Source organism: Pleurodeles waltl, chromosome 2_1, assembly GCF_031143425.1.
Source record: "Pleurodeles waltl isolate 20211129_DDA chromosome 2_1, aPleWal1.hap1.20221129, whole genome shotgun sequence".
In the NCBI taxonomy this organism is placed as follows: domain Eukaryota; kingdom Metazoa; phylum Chordata; class Amphibia; order Caudata; family Salamandridae; genus Pleurodeles; species Pleurodeles waltl.
This window is the reverse complement of record NC_090438.1, coordinates 737321404-737337206: the sequence shown is the minus strand read 5'-3', so window position 1 is coordinate 737337206 and position 15803 is coordinate 737321404. Positions and strand designations below refer to the sequence as shown.

Sequence of the window (15803 nt, the reverse complement as noted above, 5' to 3'; positions counted from 1 at the left end):
CATAGAGCAGCATGTTGGTAGACTTATTAATGCACGGTGTTATGGGACATAATATTTGTGGTCAAATAAGAAACGCATTAGTTTGAAAAACCTTACCTGTATGGCAGTTCCTTGAAAGACGTTTGGGTTCGAAGGGAAATAAAGTTGTCCTACGATCCAACGGTAAGGAAATCATACTTCAAGAAAATGAAAACATCCAGAGTAAAGTGCAACTCGTGAAAGTAATAGAACAATGTAAGGACCTCCAGGAGACCTGGAGTAGTCACTAGTATGCAGACAGGTACACACAGGCGGTTTGCAGTAACTCGCAAAATTTACCAGAAACAAGAAACGTGTAGAAAACTGAAAATGTTGAGTAACAAAAATGTTCCTGTTTTTCGCTACTCTATTTTAAAACTTCACTAGCAAAACTTTACATCTTAATGATCTGCTTTTTACAAGAAACTCAAAAATAAGATTAAATTCCTCTTGGTACAATATAGGTGTGTTTTGAGGAAAAGGTCTGAAAGAATAGGGGCCTGACCTGTTTAAAAAATAAAAAGGACCTTTAAGGGGCTGCCCGATTGCTTAGATTTAAATCCATAATATTCTTACCACATAGTATTGTTAATTCATTATTTTATTCATTAGATCATTAATGTACTTAAATTGTTGTTAGTTTAGTTAATTAAATAGCAATTGTATTAAATACATGGCAAATCTAATTCAGAACATTAAAAGCATAATTGAACTTCCTAATACAATATTTAATTTAAGTATTTAAATAACCAATGAAATATTGTCAACGAGCAAAAAATGATAGGATATTGCAACTTAAAGTATTTGTGATGATATAATGTATGATTTAGCATTGGATTCGCTGTACAATTTGTACCTTTTGGGAGTAATATATATGTGTCTCAGCATTTTGTTATTCTACAGCATAAATTCTAAATGCAACACAGTACATTTCTGAGCCAGATATTTTTACATACAGGGAACTTGGCCATGAGATACCAATAGAATAAGGGCTATCAATTATTGAAGAATGTATTTGTTATTATCAAGCGCAGATTACTGCACAAAAATATTGATGTACACCATATTGTACCCTGGTGCATATATAGTCAGTCGGTGCCCAGGCGTTGCAAGATATCTAGCTGAGGCACTTATCTGCATAAAGTACTTTCTAGAGGTAAGCGTGTTGGGTACTTTTCAATGTGGAGTTTGTCTAACTGCAATCTTCTTAGCGTAGGATCTTGTAACTGTGGATACAAAGAGAATCCCCACAGCTGGAAAGACAGCCCAAGAGATGCTCATAAGAAAAAAAGTGGAAGCCAAACATATGGAACCCTAATACAACATTTGAAAGAGATGTAAAAAAATAATATAATAATATATAATGTACATTATTGTGTAGTGGATACTTTTGAGGCAACGAAATTAGAGAAATTAGCTCACTGTAACGGTGTTTGTGAGATATTTTTTTAAAACCTTCTACGTGCAGTTGGTGAATACTTTAGTGACAACGATAGAAAAAACATTTTTAGCACTATATTCTCCAAACATTCTCGTATGCAACAGTTTTCTGGGTGTGTTGTCATTAGAACACAATCTGATTTCAGTATTTTCATGCCACCTTGTGTTAAGGCAATCCCACTCTTGTTATCAAAATTATCATGGAATTCGCAAGCAAGGCATTTTTATTGTTAAATGGTGGTGAGTACAATATTTTCAAAGCTCTTTCACTTTTTGCTCAAATGCTTAGTGTTATGTTGTCATTTTTTCAGCTCTTCAAGGACGTAAAACATGGGGAACATTACCAGATATTTGAGCAAAGCAGCCGTACAAACCAGAAGCAAGAGACTCACTCTATGGAAGCGGTGAAGCTGGTGGAATTCAGCCTTAAGCATGCACTAACTAAGCTCATGACCCATTTATTTGGTGAAGGTAGGTAATAGCTTGTTTCTAACAGTAGCCTCCACTCCTAATAGACCATGGGTAGCATTATAGGAGTTTACCCAAGTAGCCTCTTTATTGTATAGATTGCATCCTTCGCAGTTAAGTCGTGAAATGTAAAAGTTAAATCATAAATGTAGTTTACTTCCTATTTATTTACTTTATAAATGAGCCTTTTAAACATCAAAAATCAAACGTGTGTGTGTGTGTGTGTGTGTATATATATATATATATATATATATATATATATATATATATACATACATATATATCTATATATATGATTCTTCAACAGATGGACTGATAGCCATCTGACGGCTGCACCGATCCCGTAGAATATCTCCCAATAGTTGAAACCAATAAATCCAATGCGCTCGTATTCAGTTCGTAATTTTATTTCCTTATACAGGTAACACATATATATATATACTTCTGAAGCTAACTTAAAGATAAAGGGTCTAATTTAGAGTTTTGTGGAAAGATTACTCGATCACAAACGTGTCAGATATCCCGTTTGTGGTATTACAAGTTCCATAGGCTATATAACGCAATTGTAATATGTTGGACTGGCTATCCATCACATTTGTGACTGAGTAACCCCCTCAGCCAAACTCTAAATCAGGCCCAAAATGAATTGTTTATTATTAAAAGAAATAGGGTTGGAGTTAAGGATGAGGTTATGGATTAGGTTTAGAAAAAGGGAATGGGGTAAGGGTGCTGGTTAGTGGTATGATAAGGGTTTAGGTAAATGTTAGGTTTGAGTTTTATGGTAAGGGGTGGACTACAGCCAACTTGGGCTAAGGCATGATTGAGGTTTAGGCTTAGGGTAGACATTTTTGTGTGTTAGGGTTATTACTGAGTCATGGATGGTGTGAGATGTTTGTTGAGCGATTGGTTAGGGGTTAATGTTAGAGTTATAGTATTGGGTTTAGGTTAAGGTTTAAAGTCTGGTGAAGGTGCATAGGAGAGAAATGTCAACTTTCTGTACTAATACGTAAATTGAAAACAAATAATTCCTGTAAGATTTGATTCCTGACTCATCAGCAGAGTAGGCACCCGCAATTAACCCTGTCTGTGAAGATCACCTAATTTCTTTATGGATTTGTGGTGTTGTTAGGCCCTCACAGGGTGGGTGTCATGTTCCTGTTTTCCCAAAGAGTTTGCATAACTGTATCTGATCCGATTGTCATGATGCTTTGCTGTTTTCGTAATTGTAACATTTCAGGGGCCAATAGGATTGCTTAGGCTGTAAATAATTGAGCACCCAACTATTAAGAGCATAGGTCATTTAATGAGGAATATTACTGTATGAATATCACACATCAGAATAGCCAAGAAATATCACACTGAACGGGTTCTTGTGTTGCATTGTCGACCGGTGTATAATATACTTGCCCTGTTGCTCATACATTCCTACGTTGCTATGAAAACGAGAGAAGATTTGTAACCAGTGGTTGTGCTGTTGTTCTAACCATTACCATACCTCACAGGAACCATCAGTGAGTTTATAACCCGCTTCAGTTTAAAGTGTGTATGCTACTTGTTGTGATGGTTACACCTACCTCACAACCAACAAGTGAAAGCCTCTCTTTATTTATACAATTATCACTAGTTTATAATGTGAGATGAAAAGTTTTATTCTGTCAATTCTTTATTAGTTGTGATATGACTTTAACATAGGGCCTGATATAAAGTTTGGTGGACAAGTCACTCTGTCACAAACCCGATAGATAGCCAATCTGCTGCATTACAAGTTTATCCTCTGTTGTGCCCTTTTTTAAAAAGGGAGATTGTATGTCCTCTGAGTGCTATAGGTCTATCTCCCTTATTGGTATTTCAGTTAAAATCTTAGACAGAGTGATTTGGCCCATGCGGCAGGGAGGTTATAAGAGTACAACATTCTCTAACATTTCAATTTGGGTTTCATCCCGGTCTGGGTATTTGAGCTCAATAGTAAACAGATATATATTTGTTAGGCACTGCCCTATATACCTGGCCTTTATGGACCTCTCTACAGTGTTTGACTCCATAAACAGGTCCAAGTTATGGGTGATGTTGTTGGACCTGGGCGTGGAGTTACCCCTGGTGAATTTTCTTCATATACTGCATACTGGTTTAGCACCGAAAGTGCGTCTGAGCACAAGCAGAGAAATGTCCCCAGAATTTTACCTTGGGCGTGGAATGTGCCAAGGTTGCACTTTGGCCCCCTTGCTTTTGACTATTTATATAAATGGTCTTTGTTCCCACTTGACAACTATTCAGGTAGATACTCCCTGAATTTCAGAAACTCTGGTGCCTGCACTGCTCTGCGCGGACGATGCGTCCTACTGGCTAGCACCCTGAATGTTTTGCGGATGCTTGTGGACTGCTTCATCTGCTTTATGAACAATCTTGAATTAGTCACCACTTATGGGAAGTCGCACATTAGGGCATGTGGGCCTGGCAAAACAAACATCTGTAGGTTTTTCAGCAAGGGCCAGTCTCTGTGTAGTGTAAGTGATTTTACCTATTTGGGAGTTATATTTAATTCTTCAGGTTCCTGGCAGCCCCAGCCAACTAGCTCAAGCCTCAAGCTCAGTAGGTCCGTGGGAACTCTTTTCAATCTCCCCAGATCTATGGGGAAAGGGATCATCCTACCACTTTTAAATGTGTTTAATGCCTATTGCGTCGCAGCAGATAGCGTCAGGGCAGAGGTTTTGGGGTACCACAATAGCTTCCCTCTTCAACTCAAGGAAAATCGCATATGCCTCCAGTTACATTATTCATGCGGATCTACACCAGCGTTATATTGAGGACAGGGTGCCTTTGGCGCACTGCTGTTGTGGATTAGTATCTGGGTTAATGCCCAAGCAAGCCTTTGTAGAGACATTATGAAAGACTGTCTCAACCTGGTAAGGGAAGTGCCATTGAGTGGCTGAGCTATATTTCTAAAACATTGCAAACATTGGGGTTGGCTGTTTTATTTATGTCTCCCTAGAACATTAGGAAGGAAGATAAATTGCGAGTTAAGCAGCTGTTTTTACAGTTTAATGAAGAAGAAAGTTGCAAAATGAGTTAACGAAAAGTACAGGTAGAACTTTTTATAGGTTTTTTTACCACTGTTGAGCCGGCTCTCTGCCTTTCACATTGGGAGAGGTCCCTCCTTTTTCATTTTAGAGCAGTAATGATCTGAAGGCTTTTTTGTTTGAGTAGACAAACAGATTTTCTGGGGGGTCCAGTCTCACCTTACCCCTGCGATGGTTTTGCCGAGCAGTCACTTCTACGTGTTTTTTTGCGACTATTATAATTACCAATGCAGGCATTTCCTCAAATCTCTTTTAAATACACTAGCACATCACAGGTGCAGAGAAGCCCTGTACCATTTGCAACTGCCAAATAACACTATTATTTGCTTGAGGGTGAGCTCTTTTCTTAAGGCCGCAGTTAGAGCAAGAAAATCTATGGAGAAGTAATCATTTTTGCTGTTTTTTTTTGTCTACAATCTACTGGCTGAAATTTGTGATTTAAGTGCACTATGATGTATATGTATGCTGCTCTTTTTTTAGGGTCCTATTTTGTTATGGAATTAGGTGTATCAGAGATTTATTTAAACTTTTCTCTGCGCATCCCTTTTTCTTTTACTGCACACTTTATATGTTTGTTGCTGTGTGCTGGAAAATCAACCAAAGCCATTTTCCGCATTATTAGTGTTGCTGCTTAACCTAATGCGCCATGTTATGTATGATTTTATTCTGTTTTATTGAGATTATTTTATTCTTGTTCATGGTTCTATTGCATATTCTAATGGCGTTTGTTTTATGTTTTATGGCCATAATTGGTCAAATAAAGATTTTGAAAAAATATGATATCCAATGGCACTTGTAATATGGTACATGTGACATCCTTCACTTTTGTGACACACCAATGCGTCCGCCAAACTCTAAATCAGGCCATAGTCATAACACATCAACAATCACTCCACATATCACAATTATCAAATTGTTCCACAAAGTATTAAGACACAGAGGCCCTCATTCTGACCCTGGCGGTTCTCTACCGCCAGGGCCAACGGGGTCGGGAGCACCGCCGACAGGCCGGCGGTGCTCCCTTGGTCATTCTGACCGCGGCGCTTTGGCCGCGGTCAGAACGGGAAAACCGGCGGTCTCCCGCCGGTTTTCCACTGCCCCTTAGAATCCTCCAAGGCGGCGCAGCTCGCTGCGCCGCCGAGGGGATTCTGACCCCCCCTACCGCCATCCTGTTCATGGCGGGAAAGCCGCCATGAACAGGATGGCGGTAGGGGGGGTCGCGGGGCCCCTGGGGGCCCCTGCCGTGCCCATGCCCTTGGCATGGGCACGGCAGGGGCCCCCTAACAGGGCCCAACTAGGCTTTTCAGTGTCTGCGATGCAGACACTGAAAAGCGCGACGGGTGCTGCTGCACCCGTCGCACGCCTTCCACTCCGCCGGCTCGATTCCGAGCCGGCTTCCTTGTGGAAGGCGCTTTCCCGCTGGGCCGGCGGGCGATCTGAATCAGATCGCCCGCCGGCCCAGCGGGAAAGTCAGAATACCCCTCGCGGTCTATTGACCGCGGGCGGTATTCAGGCGGCTTCCGACGGGCGGGCGTCAACCGCCGCCCGCCTAGGTCGGAATGACCACCAGAATCTCTGCAACCTCACAAGAGATTGAAAAAAGGTCTTAAGAAATCCCTAAAATGGATTGCACAGGCCTATTAAATATACTTATATCAAAAAGCATCTGAGCATTAGATTTACGTATATGTTTGTTTATTAAACAATTTTTTCCCCAGCCTCAGATAAGGAAGGTCAGAAGAGGAAATGGTGGTTAATATCCTGCTTTTCACTTTAACCTAGGCTATAAAAATGCTTCTCCTTGATGATCCCAGAATATTTGAGAGACTGTCCCCAGTTCTAAAAAATGATGCAACTTTCCGTCCGCTAAATTTAACAAGATCCTAGCATACAACCCTGCTCCATGCTGTCAAAGACTGATTTTAATCTGAAAATTAAGCTGCAATGGCTAGATCGTTTGTATGTCTTGTACCTATACCAATTCATTAATATTTCATGTTGCAACACCCCTGAGAAATGAGGATGTATGAATGGATGCTGAGATTGATGGATGAAAGAAGGAAGAAAAATTGCAACCAAGAGAGAAGGAAGGGTGGAAAGGTAAAAAAAGAAAGCAGAGTGGATGATGAATGGCTACAGAAAGAAGGGGGCATGGATAAAAAGTACATAAACGATTTTAAAAAGAAAACAAAGACGGAAAAAGGCAGAAGAAAGGATAGGTAAAAAAAAGAAAGAAAGGTCTAATGCTAAAACGATTGAGAGAAATAAGGAAGGACATTTCAGAATTCCTTCAGGGGGAGCAACGCCCCAGGTGATTTCAGACTCTCTTTCCTCACTCGCTCAGTGTGATTTGGGCTATGGTTAAAAGGGTGGTATTTTATTTTTCTGGCTACTCCTTTAACCACTTGTGAAAGTCAGAAATTGCAGCAAAGATTTTACTGTCTGATTTATTAGTGGTGCAGTTCCCATGGTGCTGCAACTCAGAAGCGATTATCTTCGACTTGATGCCACCCTATACAAGGGTCTTTGATTTGGTTCATTTAAGAAAGGAAAATTCTCCTTCATACACTGATTGGAATAGCCCAGACAATTTGTGATGTTGATCTTGTCCCCTTAACCATTTTCTAGGTTGATGTGGGTCTCTGTATCCTCAGGATACTTCTGGTATTGAAGATGGAGCTATTCTGCGCCCTTTAGCAGTGGGCACATATCAATCTTAAATGACAGTGTTGTACCGGACAAACATATAGGGCCTCATTGCGACCCTGGAGGTCTTAAGATTGCCAGGGCCGCAGTGGGGGTTGGACCGCCTCCAATGTGGCGGTCTGACAGCCACATTACGAGTGTGGCGGTTGCACCACAGTCGGATCTTCAGCACCGCCAGTTCTCCTGCACTGGAGGGGCTGGTGGTGCTGGTGGTGCTGGGGATTACAAGTCCCCTCTCCACCGGTGATTACATGGCGGTAGCCCTGCCATGTAAAGGCTGACAGAGACTGAGTGCAGTGTCCCCCAGTGGGCCCCCTGCACTGCCCATGCTCTTGGCATGGGCAGTGCAGGGGACCCCCTGGCCAGCCCCGTCGTGTTTTTCACTGCCTGCTTTGCAGAAATTGAGAAAATCGCGACAGGTGCTGGTTCACCCTATGCACTACAGCATTGCTGCAGGCTCTAATATGGGCCGGCATCAATGTTGTAGGCCGTTTCCCACTGGGTCAGCGAGCGGAAACTCTGTTTCCGCCTACTGACCCAGCAGGAAACTAATAATGAGGCCTGCGGGAAGGGGACTGCACTGGTGGTAACCTGACCGTGGGAATTTGGTGGACGACCCTTTCCGTCCCCCAAACTCATAATGACCCCAATAGTGTACCACGTGGGTCCAACTGCCAGGAACACTCAATGGATCCAATTTGTATGTGTTAGCTATGATTCTGGAGGACGGCATGGTTGTCTCTGAAATTCATGCCTACTCTCTAAACCTTTTAGTCCCGATTCCTTATCCTTGGTGTTGCAGGCTTTATTGAGACCAGGATAAATTAGCACCCCCTAGTTGCCTTAATTTTTGGTCAATGGAGTTTACTTCCAGGTATTTGCCAGTGAAGCATCAGTCCCTCAAATAGTTCTCATCGTTCTAAAGCATGTCTGGTGTTCTAAAAGAGTAGTATCAGTTTGATTCACAAAATGATTTCACTTCTTTGAATGCATTGGTGTATCCATTGCAGAACTTTATGACTGGGGACTCTATTGATAACTTCCCTAAGGTGCTCCTGTTTTCCCTATGGGTCCACATACCCTGCATCACAGAAAACCGTCATGCTTAAAGTTGAGATACTTTAAAACATAACAAATATATTTTTTATTTTTTCCCATGGAAAACATTTTCCTAGGTGAATACTTCCTAAACCTTATTAAATCTTGAAAATGGGGATATTCCCTGCACTCTTCTACACTTTCTATATGGCTATTACGACATCTTGAAGTGTTATCATAAGAAACTGAATTATTAATTAGGGCAGGTGCCTACCCGCCTCAAGCAATAATCACAACCTCTGTCAGAACCCTTAAACTCACTACATTAATCTGAGCTTTACCCCCGGTAACTATGGCACAGTAGAGGGGCTTAACTTACGGCAATTTGTAAAGTATTTGTACAATACCAAAACAATAATAAAGTTGAAATGCAACACAATAAGAATAACTACCCAAATTGGAACAATAGAATATAATTTAAGGAACAAAATGACACCAAAGTGGGAAACATCTAATATAAGCAACTGGAGATTAACACTCTAAAGTGTTAAGTAGGAGTTGTGCCAAGAAGCATCAAGTGCCACAGATGTTGAAAGGTTCTATAGACCAGGATGTAGGTGCAATTTCACACTGACCATGATGTACCTCAGATCGAAAACATCAATTAGGTTCGTCCTGGTTAATAATTTTACTTCCTGACTTTAGTCCTTTAAGTCCCACCCACCAAAAGAGTACACTTCTTACATTCCCCAGGACCTCAGGTACCAACCTAGAGAATCACAGTGTGGTAGACAAAGGCCAACAGTATGGTCCAGTCTAGTATAGTTGCCACTGATCAGCTGGACAGTTGCAGGAAACAGCCTCTTGTAGCTTGTTGTATCCCTGTGTCTTTACCAGCATATCAGCCTTAAGCCCCTTGGAGTCCCCTTCTTTGGCAAGTGAGAGTGCAAGCTCAGTCCTTTAGACCCTTCTCAGGTTGTAAACAGCAAGTTCACTCCTCTTATGATTTTCCTCAGAACCAGGAGTGTTCTGAACTGGGTGCCTGGAGATGCTACATTTATGCCTGGCAGGAGCTAGTGAGTGGTAGTAACTCTTGGGCAAATCATAACCATTGGGGGTAAACATTTCCAGAGGCAATCAGATTCATTTTGGGCATTTTTCTAGACAGCAAAATTCTTCAGCCACACTAAACCTGGGCTCCGAGTGATGGTGGAGTATGTAGGGAATGTACTACGGTAATGCTAGTATCATTCCAAGTCTAACACCAAAATCCAGTTTGACCATCCCCGGTACCGCCGGTAAACTAGGAGACAGAAGTCTGGTAGAATAAAGGAGGGTTTTACAGCAACCAGACAGTGGATGTTTGGCATCCTCTTTCACTTCCTTTCAAGTGAACCCCGTTTCACGTGTAAAATCCAGAAACAGAAGTCTGTTGGGTCAAAGAAGATCCTTCATCAACCAGACAGTGAATACGCAAGAATTGTTTTGGCCTCTTATTTCCCCTCTTTCAAGTGCAACCCAATGTTAAATGTAAAAGCCAAGCAGACCTGTCAAGCAGGATGTGACATTCAACAGTATTTGACACTGTAATGTCAAAAGAATGCTCACAATCCCAGCCTGCGTGTTCTGTCAGGTTCAGAGGAGGCAGCTCTGTTCATTCATGTGAGCCTTTTGTTACTTGTGGGAAGCATTTGCCACCTTTGTCCCACCTTTTCAAATGTTAATTACTGGTAGGCATAAGTGGGAGAATGAATGCAAATGTAGCTTCTAGGAACTTCAGTCAGGGAAAAGGTAACTTTCTAAAAGTTAATTTCTGTAATATTTATTGAAAATCAGACTTCACCATTGGAGTTGAATTTTTAATAAATATTAAAATGTTGTTTACATTTTTCCTAGCTAGTCCCATTCCTGAGATAGAGTATTAAGATTTTAATCTGAACTCTGGATTTCTACATGGAACATCTAGGCCTGCTACCTCACAAAATACCTTTTACATGGTAGTCACTGTAAGGACATGTTAACATCAAACTACTACATGTCCTGCTTTTGAATACCAGGCATGCATCCTGCCATGTGGACTGCAAGGCCTCATATGGATGACTTATTAGTATTTAAAATGGAGATTTTGACATGTCAAAAGGTTTTTTTTTTAAAGGTCCAATTACAGTGTTTACACTGCCATAGTTAGGCTACAATTTTTACACTGTCACTATAGTGATGGCAAAATAGGTGCTGCCACCCACTGCTGACATTTTACTTACAGGCCCTGGATATATTTTTTGCCATATACTAGGGACTTATCTGCAACCTAAATACACTACATAGGAGTGTACCAATCTCCTCATGTTGGAAGAAGGAGCACAGGCACTTTACCTCTGAATACCAGGGGGAAAGTGCCACAGTTCTACAACCAGCAAAAACAGCCAAGGCAAAACTCTGGGAATACACAATGCAAAAGATGATCATTCATAAATTATTAATGCCTGTAGGTGCTTTTTGCACCTTAGATGACTGCGTGATCCTCTCTGGGTTACCTCATTCTTAGCTCAAGAGCAGGTCAGGAAGACATTACATATACCACAGCTGGTAGGTTGGACATATAAATGAATGACTGAAAACACACCAATGGAGCCTTTAGCTGCAAACAACAATTCTAAAATGTGACTTGGTGGCTTACATTTTTTTCCAGCATATTTGGTGAAAGGTGCACTATTTGCTGTTTAGCTTTCTATTCAAAATCTGGTACAAGAAAATCGTGGCCCAATTATCGTCTGATACAAATATCGTGTCCTAATTTCTTAAACAACAATATCGCCCCATTGATTTAATAATGCAACAATATTTTTGAAAGTTGTATTTACTACATAATATTTTTGTCAGCCGATATTTTCGTCAACGATATTGTGACATACGCCCTTATTGAGAACAGAACGCAAACCCTTACACACATTGTGATGCCCACACCCACCCTTTCTGTTGATGTAATTTGAACAGTGTCATTCATTCAATTTTCATTTTAGTACTCTGCAAAAGTGGCAATATTGGGTTAGTATAATTTCCATACAATTAAAGAAACATATATATGCAAACTGCATGTAGAGGTTTTTCCAAACCTATTTTTATACAAAGTGTGCATACCCAATATTTCACATATAAATTGTACTCACGTTTTAAGTTTATCAGTGGACTTTCATGAAGCTCATGTTCTTAGGCTTCCAGGCCTTCTCGAAGTGTCTGCCTTAACATACACAGGGTCTGTGTATTGAGGCTTAAGAGTCCTTCATTCGAGGCGCTATTCATAAAGCTTGTTGCCCACTGAAGAAACACAGGTGCCAGCTTTTCATATTGGGTAGTTGGAATATAGCTTGGTTTTGATTGCCATTCCCAGTATTGTGCCATGGTCAAGTTTGTAAAACAACTGTGTTTTCTTTTCGTTGCCGGTCCCATGTTGTGTGTGAGTAGCACAGAGGGCATTCACCACTGTCAAGAGCTTTCGTGGGCATTCTTTGGTGGTTAGTGCAACATTGTGTGATTAATGAACTAGCCGAGGGGTCACTCAGATGTTTAGAATTTTTTGAATGGTAAACTGGTCAAGGAATTCCACATTTTGGCATAGGCAGGACCAAGAAGGATGTCTCACATAGGTGAGATTTGTGGAAACAAGCAACCCTCTTCTTGTGTCTACCACTGATTAGTATCTTTACAGTAAAACAGAGAGCAACTCAGCTACCCAGCCCCTAAACGTTTTCCAAAACCCAGTGACATCATCCATGCTGATACACTTAATGAGGAATTAAATAGTTTAAAGTAATTTAGCTCTCATAGTCAAAACATAGCTGTTAGATACAGCAATGGCAGGGAATTTCAGAAGTCCCAGTGACCACAATCGTAATACTGCTGATACAATACCTCCTGTTATGCCAGAAAGGAGCATAGGTAATTACTCTGATTCCAGGTAGGATCTAGTTATGTGATACATGAGTGCTGTCAGTTACTTGGGTCTTGAGAATTACTCTGTTCCCCGCAACCTGGTTGAAGTACTGATGGTATAACATCCAATGTTAGAACAACATAGATGCTCTGTATTTTGAAGTACAGAGAATTACTTCTTTTCCATGATGCAGGTATGTGGAGTGTCAGTGCACCTGCCTGCAAAGAGTATACCAAAATCATTTAAATCCCAATTCAGGGTTTGATTTGAGATGCAAGGACACTAAGAATGACTCGAGTTGCAGCAATTTATAATGTTATCACTGACACTTTGACCCCTCCTTGTTCAACCCCGATATGACATACCAGGACAACTGAGAATTACTGTGACCCCTCATAGGACTTATTTGGGAGATATAGGTAGAATGCTAAAAGTTGGTCAAGTACCAGGATTCAAGGACATCTCAGATATGAGATGAGACTGGGTGGTGCTTTACTGCTGGACACTTGAATCACTTTACCTATTTGGAAAGGACTCAGTAAAGCAGAGCAGGGGCATTAGTACAGTTTCATTCGTAATATTTATATAGCTCAGTTGCAATACAGCGAATTGGTAATGTAAAACGTGCAGGAAAAGTACTGATGTAGTACTATGATGATTTCATAATAGTTTAATAGATTACAAGCTCCATCTCTTGAAGAAAGGCCAAATGTATGACTTTGCCTGCAAATAGTAATCTTGAATCTTAATCTTGAATTTGGCTCCCTTTCCTCAAAGTGGAGGCCTTGTGGCAGTGGATATACAGTGTACTAGCTTACAACTATCATGATTTAAACAGGTCCAAACTATGAAGTCAACATAGGAAATATAAGTATGTTCCACAAAGGAATTGATCACAAAGTTGATACTATTCTTCTGAAACAACAGCAAAATATGAAGAATTAGAGAATTGGAGTTGGTGTTTTAATTTTAGGCTTGTAGGTGTATTTTCTGCGCTGAGAAAGAGACTGTATTTTTTCAGTAATTAATTGTAACATTGGCTTGGTGAAACAAGAGATAAATATCTTTTCAAATTATAAAAGAGTTCTTGTCGACAAAAATAGTTATTGACTTTGTTCAAAACTGCAAGCAAAAGGACCAAGTTTTGACAGTAGATCAGCCAACAAAACAAGTGCCTGCTTTAGGTTTTACATTTTATTGAATGTGTGAGTGGAGACATGAAAGTAGAGAAATAGATGCACAAGTGTATTGCTGGATTTGTCAAAGCCGGGGCTTGAATCCAAATGATTTTGTTGTCAAAGTTAAAGATGCTGCTCTGTGGCTTTACAATATTCTAATTTGTGAGTGAGAAATATTGCAACATATTTTCATAAAATGAAAACGTTTCTGAGGTACTTAATATAAAACTTTAAAGCTAGATTAATATGTATGGTCATGATCTGAAATTACCCATATCTGGGTCTAACTGAGAGGTTGGCTAGAGAGATACCACTGGTGGTGTGGTACATTTATGCTCCAGTTTCGAGGAGGGGTGTTTTGTGTAAAATTGGATGCAGGTGGGAACCTCTAAACACAAAATGCTGACTCAGCAACATTATTTGGAGAAATATACTGTATTACCTTTTTTTTTGGGTTGTTATACTAGATATCTATGAATTTCTGCTCTCTTTTTATCACACTTATCTACTCATCACTCTTATGTCATGTCTCTATCAAACTATCCTCCATTCTCACTCGGACTCATCCCAAATCCCTTCGACCACTTTCATCTCCTAAATATCTCTGCCTAAGCTCTTCCCTCCACCTCCACATCTAACTCACCAAACCTCACTCTACCTCTGTGACCTCCCACACAACCCTACTAAATTTTCCTGCATTCATCTCACCCTGCTACTATGCTCTCCCTATCCCTTCCACATCCTCTTTCCCCTCCGCTCCCCTTTTATTCATCTCAAGCCTTTGGATTGAGTAAATGAAGGATAAACTCCCAATTAACACTTCTGGATTTCTTTCCTCCTCCACCCCTCCATTACTCCAGTCAATCTAACTAACAAACTCTCATATCCGCAACTCAAATTAACTCATAATAATACTAAAACTGTACTCCTTATTAAATTATACTAATCCATCACTAATTCTTGTTGGGTACCGGAGTAGCGTGCTACTCATCCAAAAGCGCTTCGACGCCTCGTCAGTGGTAGTAAGCGCTATATAAATACGATTACAATTACAATTACAATTACAAAGTGGGCACTACTCTTGCCTGCACACGGAGTGATACTCCCTCAAAGTATAAAGATATGTTGCTGATACTTTCTGTTGTGAAAAACGTGTGTTCCTAAAGGTTTAAGTTGTGTCCTGTATCAAATGTAGCTGAACCCAGGACTAGTTTTTGTCACAGGCCATATTTGCCCCTTCAGAATTCTGCCTTAGTGAGTAGAAAGAAACACAGATGAACAACTGATTTGCTGCGAGAAAGACACTACTGGAAGGCTAGCTGCATTTAAATCAGCAGTCCAGTGGCAGAGCAACTATTATAAATTATTATGGATAGGTCATTGAATTGCTTTTCGACATGGTGAACTTGGCATTGTTTCTGTAGTATGTTAGCTGCCGCAGGAATTATCTCCCACTTTCCCAAGTCATTATCAAGGCTCACTAGCCGACCTTTTTATAGATAGGCAACCTTCTTGTAAGCTCAAAATTGAATGCATGATGAGGCAAAGGTATCCCTTCTTGCTCTTATTATTTATAATGTTTATTGAGCAACTGGTAAGTGCATCAACTATAGATGTCTGCAGGCACAGGGATGTTTCGAAATGCTTCATTGCAAAATTAAATTGCATGCTGACAAAATAGTCCTACATTAAAAATCAGCCATGCAGAGTATAGTTAACATGATAGGACAGAAAGTCTTGCATCAGATTTGAGGAGACAATACCTTACCCCCCTTTAAAAATTCCTAGGTATAATAGATTTAATTGATAGTGGAGCTCTGTATAAGTTTAATTTCAAGCCTTTGATAATGTGGCTCACAAAATAAATCCTGAAAAAAACCTTTATCTTACAGTGATTAGCCACATTATTTTTTTTCAAAATGATATATCAAATGCAGTGTTAATTTG

The 15803-nt window shown here is 40.3% G+C and overlaps 1 protein-coding gene across 7 annotated transcripts in view; it reads left to right on the top strand.

Moving 5' to 3' along the window:
• Positions 1-15803, top strand: part of FARS2 (phenylalanyl-tRNA synthetase 2, mitochondrial) — a 1511864-nt gene that overhangs the window by 515427 nt on the left and 980634 nt on the right. For all 7 annotated transcript variants that reach the window (XM_069217436.1, XM_069217450.1, XM_069217415.1 and 4 more), the window contains one exon: positions 1770-1929. In XM_069217436.1, the coding sequence (XP_069073537.1) occupies positions 1770-1929 (160 nt within the window). The remainder of the gene's footprint in view (positions 1-1769; positions 1930-15803) is intronic.